Source organism: Dioscorea cayenensis, chromosome 8, assembly GCF_009730915.1.
Source record: "Dioscorea cayenensis subsp. rotundata cultivar TDr96_F1 chromosome 8, TDr96_F1_v2_PseudoChromosome.rev07_lg8_w22 25.fasta, whole genome shotgun sequence".
Classification (NCBI taxonomy): domain Eukaryota; kingdom Viridiplantae; phylum Streptophyta; class Magnoliopsida; order Dioscoreales; family Dioscoreaceae; genus Dioscorea; species Dioscorea cayenensis.
In genome coordinates, this window is record NC_052478.1 from 10,346,644 (window position 1) to 10,367,203 (window position 20,560).

The window sequence follows — 20,560 nt, forward strand, 5'->3', positions numbered from 1 at the left end:
GGTTGAGAAATCATCCATTTAACCTCCTCATACCATATCCTCCATTTAACCGTAGATCCAAATATGAGTTGTGAAACAACTTTATCTTATAAAACCCTCAAAAGCCTCCTCTGACGCAAAGCTTAAGGGCACCGTTCAAGAAGAATGATTTTCATAGATATCAAGAGTATATTAAGTGCATTAATAATTTTTTTTTTGAAATACTACAATAATTATTTATTTACTAGTATTATTTTTAAAATGCTACAAGTAAGGGTGGCAATATTTTGTCCGTGCCCGCCGACATGGTTTTGTCGGCTCGGAATAAAATGGGTTTGGACAAAAGTTGTATTAATCCAGGCTGTGTTTAGGCAATGCTTGATTGTTCAAATTTAAATTCGAGCCAGGTCCGGGCAAAAAATTTCGGACAACCTGGCTTTTGTACCTCTAAAATTTTAAAAGCCCAAATCATAAGCCCAATTGTTTTAAGGCCAATTTTTCAAAAACTTCAAACTTATATGGTTTTTTTTTAATTAAGTCTTGGAATTTTGTATGCTTTGATTTGAGTTTTGGATTGTTGGATTTTTTTTTTTTGCATTTAATATGAATTAAATTATTTTTTATAATTTAATATTTGAGTGAAGTTAAATGTAATTTATAGGATTCGGACAAAATTCGGACATCCAGATAACCCGGTTTTAAAAGAAACCGGGTCCGGACAAGTTAGGTTTGTCCGGATTTAAAACCGGGTCGTTCGGTAACAAGTTTATTTATTTATAGTAGTAGTTGTCTGGACCCGGTTTTATCCGGACCCGGATTTTTGCCACCCCTAGCTACAAGTAGATATTTATTATTATTTAAAAATAAAAATATTATTTTAAAAATATTTAATTTTATTAGCACCACAACCTCCTTCCTGTTCAATGCTCTACCCAAAACGTCTGCCACAATAGAGCTTGATTATAAGCTAAGAGTGTTCTCCAGAGAACTTCATCAGGGCAAAGGCCATGGCTTCTCTCAGCGCCACAAGCTTCCTGAACCCAAGAGGAAACCCCTCATATGCCCATGCCCCAATCCCTAAACCCCACCAATTCCATCAATCTCCATTTGGAATAAAAAAAACTGGCTCTTTGATCAGGGTTTTCGTCTCTTCCAGTCCCTTCGAGGCCCTGCAAGCCCCGAATTCTTCTGGATCCACGCCTCCCGGCCTGTACTCTGCTAAGGTTTACGAGCTGACAGTGGAGAACGTGAACTTGGTGCTTGAGGATGTGCGGCCTTATCTTATCGCTGACGGTGGCAACGTTGATGTTGTCTCGGTTGAAGATGGAGTCGTCTCTCTCCAGCTTCAAGGTTTGATCTTTCTTTAATTTTTCCCTTCATTTTTTTTGTTGGATTGAATAGCTACTGTTTGATACTCTGGATGTTTCATGAATTCGTTTTTGTTGTAATGTTTGTTACATTGTCAAGTTTGAAATTTTAATTTTTATGGGTAAATGCTTTATGGTTTTTGTCACTTTTTTTTATTAGATTATGTGGATCTGTAGTCTGGACAATTGAAGGCTATCTTATGAGGTTTGTGAGGGTTGTTTTTAATTTTTGCATAATTTAAAAGTTTTTGTGCTTAAGATTAGTAAGTATTTGCGTTTGGAATTTACTTGAATGCAAATGTGACTTTTTATACTTTATTTGGGATTTAGAGTTTTTTACTTGGTTATTTTTTAAGGAGTTCGAAGAAGTGGTGAACTTATGAGCAATGATTTCAATTGTAGTTGTTTTAGATGAATGACGTGATTTTTGTTTTATGATGCTTTTTTTATATTTCAGATTTTTGGTTTCGTGTATGTGCTTGCCATATCATGTGTAGCATAAATGTTGCATCATTTTACAAGGTTAAAGAGTTTGACTGTTTGAATGCATAGTAATAGGCATTGTGGCTGCTATTTATTTGGTTTGAGGTATTTCTGAGTTTTTCCAGCTTGTTGTTTGGATGAAAAGGAGCAAGGCCATGGAAAATGGTTCTTGTTGCCATGTTTTCTCTTGGTGCTCACTAGAGGGGGCAATGTCGATTCTTGCAGTAGTTGGTCACCTTTCACATTGGATGTTTAAACTGAAGGGATTTAAGTTGACTTTCATTACGTAAAGGAAAATTTTGCTCCATGAGTTATAATAGAACATATGCCTTAGATTTTAAAGAACAATATACATGGAACTCTAGCGTCAGTCTTTACTAGTTCTATGCTTGAATTATCCTTGCCAACTTGTTTCCAATATGATCAACAACCAAGAGATCTACTGGTATTTGGGTCCCTGTAAGAACTCTCACAAGTGGTAAAAGTTCGATTCACGGGTGATGGCATATTTTTGGGAGTGTGAACAGCGGTTGTGCATGGATGATCCCAGTGCTCACATGTGTGCAAACCAACCTTTACTTAGTGCGTGTGCCTACCTTCTTTAGTGGCCTAGGCTCTCATCTTGGCAAGAAAAACTTGTTTCTAATATTAATTTTCATGATATTGGTTAGATTAAATTTAATTTGTGCTTAGGAGATCTCGTAGAGAAGAAGTGGAAGGATTAAAAGAGGTAATACTAATTTTATTTTAATCTCATGTCTTAATACAGACTATTGGATATAAAGTAAACCTTTTATAGGTACACGCTAAATGAGGTGTTACAAATGGTCAGCAACGACGGCAAGACATTTAAAAAATAAATTAAAATTGGCCAACATGGATGTTTCTACAAGTTTCAGTGTCAAGGCGAATGCAGGATGCTACTACAGTTGAAGAAAATATAGTTTAGTAGGATACTTTTTAAAGATGTTTCTATTGATATTTTAGTACCTCCCGTAGTGATTATTCTCTCACTTTGGATCTTGTCAGCATTTCAAGTTGTCTTCTTAATATTTCAAACTTTGGACTATTAAGTCCTTTTGTAAATATGTTTGCAACTTAGTCGTTAGTGCTAATATACTCCATCTCATGTTACCCCCATGACACAATCTCTTGAATAAATTGATAATGCACCTCTGCGTGTTTTGTTCTTGCATGAAATATAGGATTTTCTAGAAGATGATTTATTGACTAATTGCCACAATATAATCTCACTAAGTAATCAGTTGATTGATGTAGATCTTGTAGTAATTGCATTATCCATGCATATCCTTGAATTGCCATAGCGGCCACTATACCTGTCTACTAGGGATCAGGAGTAGTATCTTGATACCAGAAGAGGCAACCTACTGTAATTTTTGTCCATTGCAGAAGCAGAGTATAGAGCGGCAGCTACGATAGCTCAGGAATATCCGTGGTTAAGACAATTATTAATGATTTGCATTGATCAATTAGCTACTCAGTGAAGTTATATTGCGATAATCAGTCAACAATTTTTGGGCAGAAATCCAGCATTTCATGCTAGAACGAAACACGTAGAAGTGCATTATCACTTTATTTGAAAGATGGCGTTACAGGGTAAAATAAAGATTAAAGACCAAGTTAGGGATATATTTACAAAAGGACATGACATCATTGCTCAAAGTTTGAAGTATTAAGAACAGAACTCGGTATGTTGACAAGGTTTACAGTGAGAAAGAATAATCATTGAGGGGGAGTATTGGAATATCAATGATTATTCTGGAGTACGCCTGGTAATATTTTGGAAACATCTTGGAAAAGTATCCTGCTAGAAGCATTTATGCTTTCTTCGTGTGTAGAAGCATCCTACAGCTACCTTGACACAGAGCTTGTAGAAACACTCATGCGGGCCACTTTTTTTTTTTGGTTGAAATGTATTGCCGCCATTGCTATCCATTTATATTGCCTCAATTAGCCTATGCTTATAAAAAGGTTTTTTTGTACCTAGTAGTGTGTAGTAAGAAATGAGATTAAAAGAAAGCATTATCTCTTTTACTTGTTCTATTTCTTCTCTACAAGAATGTGGAGAGCTGCTTGAAGGGTATCAATGCCTTAAGTCCTATTAGTATGAACATAATGGTACCGTGTCAGACCAGAGCTTCCGCAAAGTTGTATATCTGGCCAATTGTCTGTAGTTATTATTTCTCAGACATACTAGTATTGATACTGAATTGGTTTAGCTGAATACTTGCAAAACTGCTTTCACATAAATGAACTATGCATCCTATGCACATCGAACTAAAATCTTGATACCAGTACAGGGGCTTGTGGGAGCTGCCCAAGCTCAACAACCACAATGAAGATGGGCATTGAGAAAGTGCTGAAGGAAAAATTTGGTGATGCAGTGAAGGATATACATCAAGTTTCTGATGACTTAAATACTGAGACTACAGTAGAGGTTTGAAGTCACATTCTTTGAAACTCTCAATCTTTGATGCTTTATGGTTATTCTGTGGTTGATTGCTGGCATATGCAGGCTGTGAATGACCATTTGGACATACTGAGACCGGCAATCAAGAATTATGGGGGAAGTGTGCAAGTTATCCGTGTGGAAGATGGTGATTGCTTTGTCAATTACATTGGGCCTGACTCCATTGGAAGTGGCATTAAAGCTGCTATTAAGGAAAAGTTTCCAGATATCACCGATGTTCTCTTTACCAGCTAAAAGTTTAACAAAAACAATGTTACAATTAAGTGGATAGTTATGTGTTTATCATTATTTACCGAATTTATTAATTGTTATATATAGATATATGTTTTTGTGTTGAAAATGATTCTCGGATTATTACAATTTAATTCATAGAAATCTTATTGTAACGAACATGAGAAATGAGATGTCTTGGTTCACGTAGAAGATGGCTGAACAAATATTTGTTTGTGTTGCTTTACAACTGTCAATTATTTAATTATCTGTTTTAGATTGTCATGCATAATGATTATTTTTAAACTGACGAAGCAAACGGTAAAATTAGAACTTCCGAGCAAGTGTTGCATTGAAAGGGAACCGCTGAGGTCAAAAGGTAATTTTTTTTTTTTTTAAACAAAAGAAATGAGAGATTAGCTAGATATTGAAATTTGAGATATCAAAATCACACTATAGCTTTGGCCTTGCTGTGTGAAAGTCAATCAGATTCAGGTGGTGATGTGATGATCTAAATGGTCTGGCCTACATCGGGTTATTTAAACTTTAGGATTGAAACGGGCCACGTAATATATTTGGTTTATATGGTATTATTTGATTTGCATCTAATAAAGATTAAACACTTTTGAAATAAAAATTAGCTCAGCTATGTCTTACAAAGCTTGACTGTCATTTTGTGAGATGAATATAATTAATTTAACCAAGCGTAAATTAAATTGAAGTTTAAGCATAGCCATTATAAGGTTGATTTTGTATTTCTTCTTCCTATTATCTTGTCGTTTTTTCTTTTTCATATATTTTGAATATATTTTATTTTGGTTATATAATATACATGCAATTTCAATTATTTTAAGGGGAATAAATTTTAAAAAAACAATTAAAAGGTATTTAAAATTTTGATTAACCTAAAAATTTGAGATTGTAGGTTTGAGATGGCCTAAGTATATGAACACCATCAAATGCTAACCTCAAACAATAATTCCAAAATATTTCAGCCTAAAATTTGGTTAACCTAAGACGGCCATCCAAAAAGCTTCATTTTCATCCGAGAAACATAACAAAGATAAACAAGCTACTGGATAAAATTTAATAGAGAATACTTCACGTCTTATTAATGTCTATATGAACGTATTTTGACTGAAATACAAACTTCAAACCAATATCCAGCACAAAGAAGAAAATGTTCTGCTCATATACAAATATACTTCAATTGCACTTAATTTTGTTGCCTCCCTTGAACTCAAGCCAATCTAATGCCGCATTTAGGCAAATCATATGTATGCTCTATAACATTCGGATATCAACAGATATCAGGCTTGTTGCATGCTATCTTCAAGCTTTACAAACTACCAAACCATCGGCTAACGATCTTGAAATGATGCATTCATGAGGTTCACTGCAGAATCCATGAACTGTAGGGGAAATATAATTAATGTCAGGGATAGCTAAAGCAAGCATACACAAACTGCAAAATAAAAAAGTTTCAAGCACATAAATTTGGATATACAGTGTACTGGATCAAGGATCAACACAGAGAACGAAATACACATGAAACAAATTTGCAATTGTTTGATGATCATATGGTTATAATATATGTCTCATTTGTGTTTCACATACGATAAACTTCCACATGGGTATTCCAAAGTAAAAAAGTGCTACAGAAAGAGTGGTTCTCCATAAACAATGCAACAGACAACACAACAGTAGTTATAAAACATGGAAAGCAGGCATCTTCTACCAGTTACTAGTGAAGCACACAAATGCAACACTGTAGTATAAATGCCATTCAAAATTAAATGCACTAGACTATAAGGACGAAATGTGTAACATGTCTGATGCAATGCTAGCAAACAATGAAAAAGAATAAAATGATGTATTAGATCTTTGAAAAATGATGAAACAAATTCTTCGCGGATTAACATGTTCAAGCAGGAGGAAATGTATTGTCTGGCAAAGTTGTTATACCACTCTTGTCACTTGGAAAACCCAAGCTGAATAACTTTATTCCAAACCTTCCAATAAATTTAAGAGAAACCATTGAATAATCTGAGTAGCATGTGATGTGAAATTATTGGCCAATTCCATAAGTAGTTTAGGACCTGTAAAAAATATTGGTCTTTATCGCACAATATTAATATGTAATCAAGAAAATTTGTTACCTTCAGTAGATTACTGCCTGAGAAAAACAATGAAAATCAGCATATTAATTTTTAAAAAAGTTACCATAACAGATTAAAGGGCAAAATTAATAGCAGTTGACAATTCCATAGGCAAATATTAACTCTAACAATTTACATCTGAATGTTCTGTTTAGTTCATAGAACCAAATGGTTCTTTCTGACTGGTATTAGATATCCTGATAAATATGCAGAGGCTTGATTTAAGAACTGCTTTTAAAAAAGATCAGCCAAGTTGCACCATACCTTCCCAATAGATTGCAATTCCCGTCCAACAGGTTCCATAAATTTCAAGTTAATATCAATAGGCCAAACCTGCAGTCAGTGAACAAAACGGGAGAAAGAATTCAGATCCATATCCAAAACAGGAATTAGCGACGGTACTTACTGGCAACACATAAGCAGCCAATTATGATAGAAATGCCACTTTAAAAAAATTTCACTGGATATTGAAATGTATCCAAGCATATTAGTCAACACATCTGGGTCACTCATCCAAGTTGTTATTGATATGGAATTGCATGGAAAGGGCATTGCAACATAAAAGAGGAATAGAAACAGGAATGTGTCTGCTGATGTAAAAAGCATGAAAAGAGGAGAGAAATTTTAATGAAGCAGCACATAATGTCAGCTAATAAATGAAAGTACAAAACAAGCTTAGCCATCAAATTGAGTTTTAGCCTTCTTGCTTTCTTTCCCCAGCTAGAAGCATGATCTTTTAGAGATAAGGAATAAAATTCAATGCCACATCACAACATGAAACCTAAATCCCTTGTAATGATGGTGGACCAACCTAGTACTTTCTTACCATTTACCATTCAGAACTCAAAATGGAAATTTGTTTGCAAGATAACAGTTAAAAGACACGAATTTGGTTGTCTTGACACACACACACACAAAATCGCACAAAGACCATATTCCCTAAATTTCTTAAAAAAATAGGTCAATGTTCTCTACAAAATAATCATATAGCCATGCAAGTTAAAACTCATAATAAATATTATCCAAGAAACTTGCATGAAACAAAGGTTGCCAAATAATGTTATTATGAAAGATGATGCTAAGATTAAGCAATGAGGTAAAAGAGATCAAATGGAAAGCATAAATTAACAAAAGAGTGCATGCGACTAAGGTTACCATTTCAGATAGAAAAGCAAAGATGAGAAATGAAAAATGAGAGATATAGGTCAGCCGAGAATGGGAGATGGAATTTTATTATCTAAAATGGAGAGAAAGAGGACTAATGTGTCAGTTCTTTCTCCTTAATGAAAATGCAATATGTAAAATATTGATATCTACTTGTTTCAATGTGCCTTTTTAGTTGGTTCAGTTTCTGAATTTAGAAACAGCCCAAAAACACAAAAATCAAAGGCTTCCTCAACAGAACAGAACTAATAGTTCCAGGTCCTCTTGAATGAGAGTAGATTATCTATGTTCATCACTGTCACCAATAATAAATTTCAATTTATTATTCCAATGCATATATTTCTAGTCTTGCAGGTCAAGCGTTAATGGATGTCCCTACAGATATTAAAGTAGATGCTATAAATACATATGCTGGAATCAGGTAGGTTCATGTTTACAGTACTGCCACAATCATCAATTTCATGCAAACTATATCCCCTGACCAACCAAATACCACTTAAGAAAAAAAGTCAGAGTTGTAATGTCAACAACATTAAATTGTTTTGGAAAAGAGAGGCTGTGCCGTTAAAACTTAAAAGTTGCTGTCTACGAGGCTTTGGCTTATGCGTTAAATGGGCAATGGAAGACAAAAAAAAAGAGAAAAAAAAGAAGCATCTATTAGAAATTTACTCCCTTATGTTGGCAACTAAATTACAAGGCCTAAAGTATAATGAAAATAAGGGGCAAAGAAAATATACCACCTTCATTTGCTCCATTAATCTTTATGTTAAACACAACAAAATAAAAGCATACACCACTCTACAGGGTGTACACAAAATGAAAGAATAAGCATACATATTCCCATTCCCTTTAGTGTCAATCAAATAAACAACAATACATAAAAAAGAGCTGACTAGCCCTCGAAAACTTCCAAACACTTTAAGTCAGGCACAAGTAAAAACAAGTTACATTTACATATATCTTCTTGACAGGGATAACCGCAATAATAATCCCTGAACATGCATAAATCATATGACACAGGAAATCCCTCATCCACCTGAACAATATTTAATATTACTAACTTCATGTGTATGGAACAGTATCCACAGGGAACAAAGACATAAGTGCATTGACCCGACCAACTGTTTCCGGGTTCAACGTATTCAACCAAACATAGGGCATAAGTTCAAGGACCATTCTTGTACTTATCCCAACTTGATTCTCCAATCTCCATGACAAGTACTAGCTACTTTTGTCATGAATAAAGGCAACACGAAGATCAAAAGAAGATTCAACAAAAAAGGTCTAGAGCCAAATACACAATAGTTACATACTTAAAGAATAAAAAAGAAAAGAAAATGCAATGAATCAATGATATATATATATTCCAAAAAAAATTAAGGGATTGGAATTTATCGACGCTCGGACGACTTCGATCCAAGGAGCTTCACAGGACTTACAAGACCAGATCTTTAAAAAAAACAAAAGAAAAAAAAAACAAGCAACAAGATGGTTTTACACACAAACGCATGACAGTTGCAACTAAATGAATAAATAAAGATATCACAATGGATCAATTATGACAAAAAAAAAAATCATATATTCCAAATAAAGGAAAATTGATTAGGATTTAAAGAAGCTCCACCTTCAATCCAAGAAGCTTCACAGGGGTGGCCTGCCCGGGTACAACACATTCAGGGCCCGCAGCTTCAAGCTTAGCCTCAGTAGCGAAACCCCCTCCAATCGGATCAGGATGCTTCAACACAACAACAAGAATCAGATCAAGTCGTATTCACAAAGAGAGAGAAAAAGGTTAAATGAATACCTTCATGACAGCAAGAGCATAGCTTGAGCTAGGATTTTGCCGTAGCCGGAGAACAGGGTTCTGATGGATCCTGGGAACGGGCTTACTGCCGCCGGGTGTAGCCCTCCACGGAGCGTCCTCGGCGAGCAGGGCTCGCTTGGAAGATGCAGCGGATGACATCCGAGAAGGAAGAGACGCGGAGGAATGTGGGTGAAGTGAAGCGAGACGGGATCGGAATTGAATGGTTATTGTGGATATGCGGAAGGTCGATGTGATGTGGGTTTTTGCGGATGATTACAAGACATATATGGATGATAGGATGATAGAGATGATGAGTGTACTCAAGGCTTGTATCATGACCAAGGGAAAATAATTTGGTGCTTTAATTATATAAAATTAATGAAAAATAGTGAAAACAATTTGATTTTTTTTTTTTTAAATTCAATGTGTGTGGTCCTAAATTATATAAAGATGTTCACTTTTATCATTTTTTTAATATCTCAATTTAGTAAATATTTAAAACAATGAATTAAATACGTGAAAAAATTTATCTAGAAAAGACCTTAAGTTAGGTTAAGATTGGGATCTCTAATAAAAATAAAAAGGCAAAAGACTCATTTTAACATAATATAAAGTAATCAATTTTGTTTAAGTTAATAAGTTTTATAGGAACAAGATGCGGAGGTGGGCATGAATCAAGTTTTAATCCTGTCCCGCTTTGAACCAATTTATAAATAAAATCTAGTGGTAATTGCCAAAAACCCCTTGACAATTTTCTTTATGAACAATTACCCCTTTCAACTTTTAGTATCCTCAAAAAACCACTCTTTTTTCCTCAACTAACTTTTCAACCTATTATGCATCTAACGGATAGAAACAGAGTCAATTAAAATTTTCATGGACAATATTACCCTTGCATGGGAAGTTGTGGACAACCACTATATAGTGCGAAATGACCATCATGCCCATTATGTAACCACTTTGGCACTTGAGAAGATAAAACCAGAAGATAAACAGGTTTTTTTTGGATATTCATTTTTATTGGCGAAACTTTTTTCCTCTCTTCGGCCTTTCATCTACTTGCAAGAGAGAACCCGCACTTCTTTCCCTTGTTCTCCAAGCGTTTGATCCCCAAGGATACTATGTTATGGAGAAAATAGTTACTAGAAGCAAGCTTCCTTAGGACCTATGTTGTCATTCCTCAAACGCAATGAGCTGAACTTTGCTCCCCGCTCATTTCTTTTCTCCTTCTTACCGAGTCTTGGATGCATTCTTTGGCTTTCAATACTGACCTTGGACTTCCACTGTAAACTTAACTTCATTCTCATGTTGGTAAGCTTCTTTCTTTTTCTAGTTTCTGATCTTCCTTCTTGCTTTAAAAACTATGGATTCCTATTCAAGTCCAGCCTCCAACAATGGGAATGGAAGAAGGACCACATTCGATGGATTTTGATTTCAAGTCCTTATTCAATGTTGATGGGTCACTGGGCTTACAATAAGGGGTTGTTTGTTTGCCAGCCTTGGAATGGTATTCATTCCTAAATCCATGCACACCCTTGTTTGGGTGTGCATCAATGGGATTGGTATAGGCATGGCATTGTAATGAGATTGTACGGATCAATGATTCAAATGCCTTGAGAAAATGGGAGGATTGAGCAATCCTTGGACTTGAAATGACTATATTGCCCCTTAAAAACCATATCATTTCATTTTGACCAAAAAATTACAGATCTTGACCAACAAAGCAAAAGAAGAACGGTGAACTCCATCTCCAACTCCAGCAAGATCTCATTCCGGTAGGATCTCCAAGCAATTGCAGGTACCGTGGATCTCCAAGCATTCCGGCAGGCTCTCCAAGAACATAGAAAAGAGAAAGTACCGTGGAAAGAAGGAATTATAGGTTGGGAAATATATATGAATCTGTTGATTCTTCATAAATTCTCCTCAGCATGTGCAGATCTATTTTAGTAGTGATGTTAGGTTTGAATGTTAGTTTGAATGTTGTGTATTTTCTCCATCCCATAGGTTAGCTGTCAACCTGGATTTTGGAGATACCCTCTTCATATTTGAAAAGACCAAGATTTGTTTGCTTTGAAGCATCATCTGTAGAGGTTGTTGTTAAGGTTATTTCCAAAGCCAAGGTTTGCACCTTCAACCAAATCTATCATTTGTTTTGAATTGATGTTACTTATTGCAAGAAGATCTAATTTTGTTTGCTTGATTTGATTGATGCATGCATAAAATTCACAAAGGTTCATACTTGTAGAAACTATTGAGTTCTTTTTTATCTGTTGATGGTTTAAGCTTCTTTGTTATGACAAATGATTTCAGATTTCATAAAGTATGTTCTTATTTGCACATTCTTCTATGCTTTGATCTGGAGTTTATTTGTGCCTCCCATGTTTTGTGGAATAATTCTGGTGGTATTTTTCTATTTGTGCCATTGTACACCACTTTTCCTTTCAGTGGTGGTTATGTATCCACTTTGGTTGGTTGGTTCTTGTTATTGATTGTGATTGTTGAAAGTAGATGCAGAAGTTGTAGTTGTGATTCACCCTTGGTTTCATTGGCATGGTGTACTAGCCATTAAGGGTGATGCAGCAATTTAATAACTTTTTTGTCTGCAAGTCCTGTTAACTATGAAAAGGATGATGTAATGGGTTATGTAGCCATTGCTATGAATTTTCTATATTGGAAAATATTTTTGTTAACCATATTTATTATAACCAATCTAGTTGGTTAGCATGACTATTATTTATGTGTTGCATGCTATCATGATGTGTATATGTGAGATCTATGATACCTTTTTTTTTTTTTTTTGAAAACTAAATCTTTTGCATTTGTCATAGACCCAGCAACAACTGCCCAATATCATTTCAGTCTAACTAGATTTACCTTGAAATAAAATTTCAATCCTATATATTTGTAAATATATTTTAAAATCAATCTTATTTTCCTTTGTTAGACAAATATAATTATATATTTTTTAAACTTATTAAAATAGTCATGGACAAATGAAAGGCTTCAAGTAACTGGTCATTGATCGAGTTACTAAGAACAAGAGTAATGGCATAAATATGTGACTTTGTTTATATCATCAGGGGCAAAGGGATTCATCATACAAACTCTTCCAGAGTTAATTGATGTCGCACACTCGGCATTATATAAGCTATTTAATTTTAGTGATTATTTTTAATTTTACAACTCCAAAACAGGTTTCCAAGACAAGCACACCACTCAGGACTTTTTTTGTGGCATCAAAAATCTTGTTTGATCATCAATAGGATTTTATATATCAATGATATTGGTAGTGCATGTTATTATTATAACATCATTTATTAAGTTGATTGTATTTTTCGAATTTTGGTAAGGAGTTATTTTCCCTCAATAAATGTTGTGTTAATAGCTCATGAAGCCTTCCTGCAATTGTATTTAGTTATTTTTAAAAAAAATTATTAACTCATGAAGCCTTCCTGCAATTGATTCACCCTTGGTTTCATTGGCATGGTGTACTAGCCATTAAGGGTGATGCAGCAATTTAATAACTTTTTTGTCTGCAAGTCCTGTTAACTATGAAAAGGATGATGTAATGGGTTATGTAGTTATTGCTATGAATTTTCTATATTGGAAAATATTTTTGTTAACCATATTTATTATAACCAATCTAGTTGTTTAGCATGACTATTATTTATGTGTTGCATGCTATCATGATGTGTATATGTGAGATCTATGATACCTTTTTCTTTTTTTTTTTTTATTTGAAAACTAAATCTTTTGCATTTGTTATAACATCATTTATTAAGTTGTTTGTATTTTTCAAACTGAGGTAAGGAATTATTTTCCCTCAATAAATGTTGTGTTAATAGGTCATGAAGCCTTCCTGCAATTGTATTTAGTTATTTTTAAAAGAAAAAATTAACTCAAAGAAATAATGTACATATAATTTTCATTTTTTTTAGACATGAGGAAGATCAAAGAACTACAACAATATTGCATAATGATTATATGCTACATTTATATATTGAGCGTCATGATCGCAGCATGTGCAACAAGGCAACACAACCATAGAAATAGAATGATTGAACGCGATATTGCATCAATATCAACTAGGAGTCGCAAACAACACGAATATCTTCATCGAGTGGTTTATGAAAGTGACATTCAGTGTATTGATAAATTACGTATGGACCGCCATTGTTTTCATAACTTGTGCCAATTGTTAACTACCACTGGTGGCCTATGAAGCACAATAAATGTTCGGGTTGAGGAAATGACCGCGATGTTCTTAAACATTATAGGACACCATGTTAAGAATAGGATAATTAAATTTGATTTTGTCCGATCTGGAGAGACAGTTAGTCGACATTTTCATGCTGTCTTGAAGTCGGTTGTTCTATGCCATGGTGTTCTATTGAAAAAGCCTGAGCCAGTACCTTAAAATTCAACTGACTTTAGATGGAAATGGTTTAAGGTAATAGCTTATTTGTATTTTTTTTTTGTTTATCCTAACTCGTATTTTATATGTAATATTTTTTTTTAAACCAACATAGAATTGTCTTGGAGCTTTAGATGGGACACACATCCGTGTAAATGTGCCTAAAGCTGATCGACCTACATTCAGATCGAGAAAATCTGAAATAACCACCAATGTACTCGGTGTATGTAGCCAAGACATGCAATTTACATATATCTTGTCTAGCTAGGAAGGATCAGCTCATGACGGCCGAGTTCTAAGGGATGCAGTAATGAAGGCCAATGGTTTAAGGGTTCCAAATGGTAAATAAAATTTTTAATTTTTTTAAAGTTTTAATAGTAAAATGGTCTACAAACCTATTAGCTAACAAAAGAATTTCTCCTTCCTTAAGGTTTCTATTATTTAGTGGATGCGGGATACTCAAATTGCTTTGGTTTTCTTGCGCCATTTTGAGGACAACGGTATCACTTAAGTTCATGGGCTGATGGACATCAACCAATTACACCTCAAGAATTTTTCAACATGAAACATGCTAGTGCAAGAAATGTGATAGAGAGGACATTTGGTCTCTTAAAATGTCGTTGGAAAATTCTATCAAGCCCAAGTTTCTATAGCATGACAACCCAACAACGTATCATTAATGCATGTTGCTTGTTACATAACTATATTAGAAGGGAGACGGCAGAAGACCCTACAGAAGATGAAGTGGACAATCTAATCTTAGATGAAAGTACGCAAGATGATTTTGAGAACATTACAGCTGTTGATCCAACGGATGAGTGGACACAATTTAGGTTTAACATGGCTGTGGAAATGTTTAATGAGTGGCAGTCGAGTTGATTTTATTATTTAATATTGATGTACTATGTCTGAATGCTTCTACATACTATTATTTACTATTGATGCTTGTCTTTTGTAATCTTGTGTTTTAGTTTTGATTGTGGAAACATTTATTAAGAAATATATTTTAATGTTCTTGACTATAGCTGAATTTTATTTTTTTTTGCAAAATGCATTATATGTTCACTTGACATTTATTTTTATTGCTTTCATTGGTTTTATCTAGTATGGATTAAAGTTCACAATCAAGGGGTACGGGTCAAAATAAACACTATTGGACTGTAGAGGAAGATAAAACTCTTATTGATGCCTTGGTTGAGTTATCTACAAATCCAGTGTGGAGGGCAGAAAATGGATTTAGAAATGGGATCTTACTCATTTAGAAATAATGGTGAAAGAAAAAATCTCGCATACGACACTGAAGGGCCAGCCCAATATTGAGTCTCGTGTGAAATTGTTTAGAAGCAAAACTGTGGCTATTGCTGATATATTATAGAAAAGTGGATTTGTTTGGAATTACGAGAGATGTACCATTGAATGTGAAAAAAGTGCATACGACGAGTATGTTAAGGTGTAAACTCTTTTATTTGGCAATTGTATAGATTTATTTAATTGTTATTTATGTTACTAACTTTGTTTAATTGCCAATGCAATATAGATCCACAAAGAACCAGCTGGCCTATATGGAAAAGCTTTTCCTTTCTTCAATGACCTTGCTCCAGTATTTGCAAAAGATAGAGCACATGGCACCTCAAGAGGGGATATTGGCGATGATGCAGAGCAATATCTCCATGAGAATATTACAATGACTGATGATGCAGGATTTTTCCAAATGCCAAGTGATGAGTATTTTATTCCCACTCAAGAACCTATTCCTGCTCCATCACCTATGGGGTCTGAGACAAGTACCTCAAGATCACGTCGAAAGAGGAAAAATCTTCCTGCAGACCCATCACTTGATAAAATATCTGTAAATCTAAAAACTTTTGTGGAGATAATTGGTCCAGGATTTAAGGCAATTGCTGAAACTGCTACACGTGAAGCAAATCATGAAGCAGCTCGTGAAGGAGCCATTGAAGCTGCTCAAGCAGAAGTTGTAGAAAGGAGAATATTATTGAATCAAGTAATTTTTGAGATTGATGGGCTTTCTGTTGATGAGGCGTTGTTCCTCTTACATGTTTTGGCTAAAGATGATGTTCAACTACAAATCTTGTTTGACTTGCCAGATAACAAGAGGTTGTGCTTTTGTCGCATACTTCTATCAAGATTATCATTTACCCCCCCTAGTGTGTAATCCATATTAGGCTATGTCACTATTTTTACTATTTTGTTTGGAAGCGCCTATGACCAAAAACTGAAACTTTGTGTGTTTGAAGTTTGTGTCCACAAGTGTACAAACTAATGAACTTGGAATGTATAATTCAGTTGAATGTTTGTTTGGTGTTAAAGATTAACTGTTGGAGTTTGTGTGTTTGAAGTTTGTGTCCACAAGTTTACAAACTAATGAGCCAAGTAGGTTGGGTTATATTTGTTTTTTTTATGTTTTTGTGAGTGTTGCCAATTTGATAGATGTGCAAATGAAAGGAAGTTTGTTGGCATTATTTGAGATATATATCTTTGAATTGATGGTTAAGTCAAGAAAATGAGAAATTGTTGCCACTGCAGGAAATTGTATATATGTCATTGGATTGATGGTTGAATTTCCTTGGTGTTTTCTTTGTATATAGATTCTTTGAAGCAATCACATGAGCACTCTCTCATGCAAGAGAGTGTAAATGAATTAGTTGTGATTGAGTTTATATGGGGCAAAATTAGGTGAATAAATATTGTACCATTAGTTTAGGATATCTTGAAAAATAACACAATACTTAATTTTTATTAAATAGTATTAACATTTTTTATATGTGTTGTTATTAAACTTAATAATAAATAATTGTTAAAGTGTAAAATTTAATTTAAAATTTTAACTATGATAAAGGAAATAACAATACTTAAATAATATAATTAAAATGTATTAGCATTCTATTTTCTACATTTTATTATTAATTTTAATAATAAATAATTGGAAAAGTGGAATATTTAATATTTACTAGAAGGAAAATGATATTTTAAATATTTTATTATTTAAAAATATCTATTATTTTATTTTAATAGGTCATGTTATATATAATAATATAATTAAAAAGTATTAATATTCTATTTTCTACATTTTATTATTAATTTCAATAATAAATAATTGGAAAAGTGGAATATTTAATATTTAATAGAAGTAAAACAATATTTTCAATATTTTATTATTTAAAAATATCTATTATTTTTAAATAATATATTATGTTATATATAATGTTATTTATTCTTATATGGGTATAAAGGTCATTTTACTATATTTTCTTTTTCTACTTTTCCCCATTCCCAATAAACTACCCTCTTATACCTTACCAACCAAACACATCATTCATTCCCAATCCTCCTGCACTCCTCCTCATTTCCATTACTCCTCTACTCCTTTCCATTCCCAATCCGGGAACCAAACGGCCCCTAAGTCATTAAGAATTTGTGTTATAGTTTTACATTATATGTTAATGCGTATCTGATTAAGTTTAGTAGTTTCTCTTTAATAGTTTTAGGTTTTTGTTTACGACTACGCTTTTTACGTCTAACAATAGTTGTTTTGTTTAAGTTATCTTGTTCCCGTTTATCAATCCTGGGTTTCTGTTTAAGTTAACACGTTTCCGTTTAATAGTCTTGGTTTCTGTTTAACAATAGTTATTTATTTTTTTGTTTAAATTACCTTGTTTCCATTTATCAATCCAGGTTTGTGTTTAAGCTAACACGCTCATCCATTGCAACATAGATCACATAAAAACGATCACATGGGAAGCAACAACAACCATTCAAATCGATTCTAGCCAAAATTAAACAACCAAAATTACTAACAAATCAATAAAATGATCCAATAAAGATTCAATCTTCAAAGTCAAATACCAAAACCATCACCAAATCAATTAAACAAAATAGAAAAAACAAGAACAAGAACTTTAGGGAATCGGAACGTAAAAGAGTTACCTTTTCATAGATATATGGATCAATTTCTCAGGCTCCGAGTTGAATGAGGCGGCCGAGAGAAATGATGCCACTTTTCACCTCCGAGCTTTGCAAAGCGAAGGATTAAATGCTCATTTGCGTATTACCCCCTCAAATCCTTTCTAATTCTCAATTAATTCTTGTTCACAACCTCTCTCTCTTTCTTGGTTTATCATCTAATTTATCAGATTATTTGCATATTACCCCCTCAAATCCTCTCTAATTCTCAATTAATTCTTGTTCTATAAACTTTAGACTATTTTACCGTAATCCTTTAAATCATGCAAATTTCTATCAATATTTCTCTCTGAATTTAAAATTATTATCCCCTCAAATCCTCTCTAATTGTTAATTAATTCTTGTTCGGGTTTCAAAATTATCTTTATTTAAAATATGATTCAATGAATTGTGAATTTGAATATGAGTTGTTAGAAGTTGAAGAAGTAAATTAAATATAAAGATAAATTTTAACGTTTTACGTTTAGCAATAGTTGTTTTTTGTTTAAGTTATCTTGTTTCCGTTTATCAATCACGGTTTCCGTTTAATTTAAAACGTTTCCGTGTAACAATCTCAGTCACTGTTTAAGTTTACTCGTTTATATTTATCTAATTACGTTAAAGCACATTGTTAAATGTTTTACTTTTAATTGGTTGGGTTTCAATAGTTTTACAGTATATGTTAATGCGTATCTGATTAAGTTTGCTAGTTTGTGTTTAATAGTTTTCGTTTCTATTTGTGAATACATTTTTTACATTTAACAATAGTTTTTTTGTTTAAGTTATCTTGTTTCCATTTATCGATCTGGGTTTCTGTTTAAGTTAACGTGTTTCCATTTAATAATCTTGGTTTCTGTTTAATAGTAATTATTTTTGTTTAAATTACCTTGTTTCTGTTTAATTATCTGGGTTTGTGTTTAAGCTAACGTGCTACCAACAATCAGCCCCATGGTAAACATTCCAACAATTTCAAATTTATCCATACAAAAAATGGACATAAATCGTATGAATAGAAATTAAAAAACACACACACACGCATGTACCAATTCAAAATCCCCAAGGGGATCGACATAAGCCCTAAATCGGTTCTCCATCTCAAGCCTCTTCCTCTCTTACAAAACACCTCATACCTCTCACCCTCCTCATCCTCCTTCTGCCCCCTCCTTCCGCCCCATCAGATTTCTTCGGTTCTCCAAAGCACAGTACATCCCCCATCGGTATATCGATCCTCGCCAGTCTCTTCCTCTTCAAGGCCGAGCCGAGGCCAAGTGAGTCTTTCCCACCTGACTCGGCCGCCAAACTAGAAGGCGAAACCAAAGAATCCATAGCAACAGAAGGTGGTGACAAAAACGATCGAAGCCCATTAAAGATGCACGGTAAGGCTCAAGGTCTTCCAAAAAATGTTTAAAAAGAAGGAAAAAAACTGGGTGATTTGATGGTGAAAAATAAAATTTTCAAAAGGATGATGTGTTTTTTTCCACCATTGTCAAGGGTAAAGATGGAATTTAATCAAATGAACTAGACATAATGAGCTGCAGGGGGGAACAATTGAAGTGAAACAAAAAGGAAGGATTGTATGGTAAATTCAGAAGTCAGAGGGGCTATCTGTGAAGTTTTGAAACTGTTAAGGGGTAAAAAATAATTTTCCTTAAAATCTAACAAAAATAATTAAAATTAATTAATATATTAAAAGATATATTTTTATCAAAATTTAGATTTTTTATGATTCTGACTCAGAGGCGTCTTAAGATAACTAGAGGTTTTGAGATGTTTGTTTATCTTTTCACATACTACTAAACCCATAATAAAAGGATATATTTTAAATTTGTGAATAAAACTCAACAAAATAAAAGTCTAACAAGAAAATTAAACAATATAAAAACTACAAAAGTTTTTATTTATAATTAAAAGAAATAAATATTATATTAATTTTGGAGAAATAAATGCATGAAAAGCCATTAAAAAGATGAATTTTGAAGAGTTAGTTAGAGAAGATATGACTGATTAAGCATTAAAATAAAATATTTAATATTTTTAAAATCTAAAAATTAACTCAGATTAAATTACATTGATTAAATATTAAATTAAAATATTTTTATTATAGTAATTAATTAATTATTGATAATCTTTCAAATTTTGATTTTTTTAATTATTATTAAAAATATCTAAAGATGAGGATTTTAACAAATAAAGAGCCTAAAGTAATTCCTTCATTAGCCATACCCTTGAGTTGATATTATTCTAATTTATAATATAATATTTTAAATAAAAAAAATTCTCATTTGCAGGCATTTATCTGAATTCATTTAAATAATTTAAAAAAAAATTTAATTTTTATTAATTATTTACATTTAAGATCTTAGTAATTACAAAACAAACTAATATTTAAATATTTTTGAAAAATAATAACTTTCATTTAAACTTCTATGTAAATTAATCATAATTTAAAATAAAATAATTTATTTGCTAAATCAAAGCTTTTATATTTCTCAAATCCCTAAATCAATCCACATTAATCAATCATACATA

The 20,560-nt window shown here is 33.0% G+C and overlaps 2 protein-coding genes across 3 annotated transcripts; one reads left to right on the top strand and one right to left on the bottom strand.

Moving 5' to 3' along the window:
* Nucleotides 1-900: 900 nt before the first annotated feature.
* On the top strand, nucleotides 901-4,656 carry LOC120266329 (nifU-like protein 1, chloroplastic). The gene is made up of 3 exons (XM_039273949.1): nucleotides 901-1,329; nucleotides 4,151-4,287; nucleotides 4,366-4,656. The coding sequence occupies exons 1-3, from the start codon at nucleotides 987-989 to the stop codon at nucleotides 4,552-4,554; spliced, it is 669 nt and encodes a 222-aa protein (XP_039129883.1). The 5' UTR covers nucleotides 901-986; the 3' UTR covers nucleotides 4,555-4,656.
* A 954-nt stretch (nucleotides 4,657-5,610) lies between these two features.
* Nucleotides 5,611-9,969, bottom strand: LOC120267947. 2 transcript variants are annotated; one of them, XR_005538634.1, is made up of 5 exons: nucleotides 9,658-9,969; nucleotides 9,478-9,588; nucleotides 6,954-7,022; nucleotides 6,496-6,629; nucleotides 5,611-5,942 (listed from the first exon to the last, which is right to left on the bottom strand). XR_005538634.1 is itself a non-coding variant. In XM_039275626.1 (4 exons), the coding sequence occupies exons 1-4, from the start codon at nucleotides 9,814-9,816 to the stop codon at nucleotides 5,892-5,894; spliced, it is 390 nt and encodes a 129-aa protein (XP_039131560.1). In that variant the 5' UTR covers nucleotides 9,817-9,963; the 3' UTR covers nucleotides 5,611-5,891. The 2 variants fall into 2 exon arrangements, 1 of the variants encoding a protein (XP_039131560.1); XM_039275626.1 differs by lacking the exon at nucleotides 6,496-6,629 and having other exon boundaries at nucleotides 9,658-9,963.
* Nucleotides 9,970-20,560: the final 10,591 nt, after the last annotated feature.

Bases quoted from the DNA above. Each gene is read 5' to 3' on its own strand.
- LOC120266329 (XM_039273949.1), top strand. From the start codon at position 987: ATGGCTTCTCTCAGCGCCACAAGCTTCCTGAACCCAAGAGGAAACCCC. The intron at 1,330-4,150 runs GTTTGATCTTTC...ATACCAGTACAG, and splicing joins CGTCTCTCTCCAGCTTCAAG to GGGCTTGTGGGAGCTGCCCA. The intron at 4,288-4,365 runs GTTTGAAGTCAC...TGGCATATGCAG, and splicing joins ATACTGAGACTACAGTAGAG to GCTGTGAATGACCATTTGGA.
- LOC120267947 (XM_039275626.1), bottom strand. From the start codon at position 9,816: ATGTCATCCGCTGCATCTTCCAAGCGAGCCCTGCTCGCCGAGGACGCT. The intron at 7,023-9,477 runs GTGGAGCTTCTT...CACTGACTGCAG, and splicing joins TGAAGCTTCTTGGATTGAAG to GTTTGGCCTATTGATATTAA. The intron at 5,943-6,953 runs GTATGGTGCAAC...TTTCCCCTACAG, and splicing joins AATTGCAATCTATTGGGAAG to TTCATGGATTCTGCAGTGAA.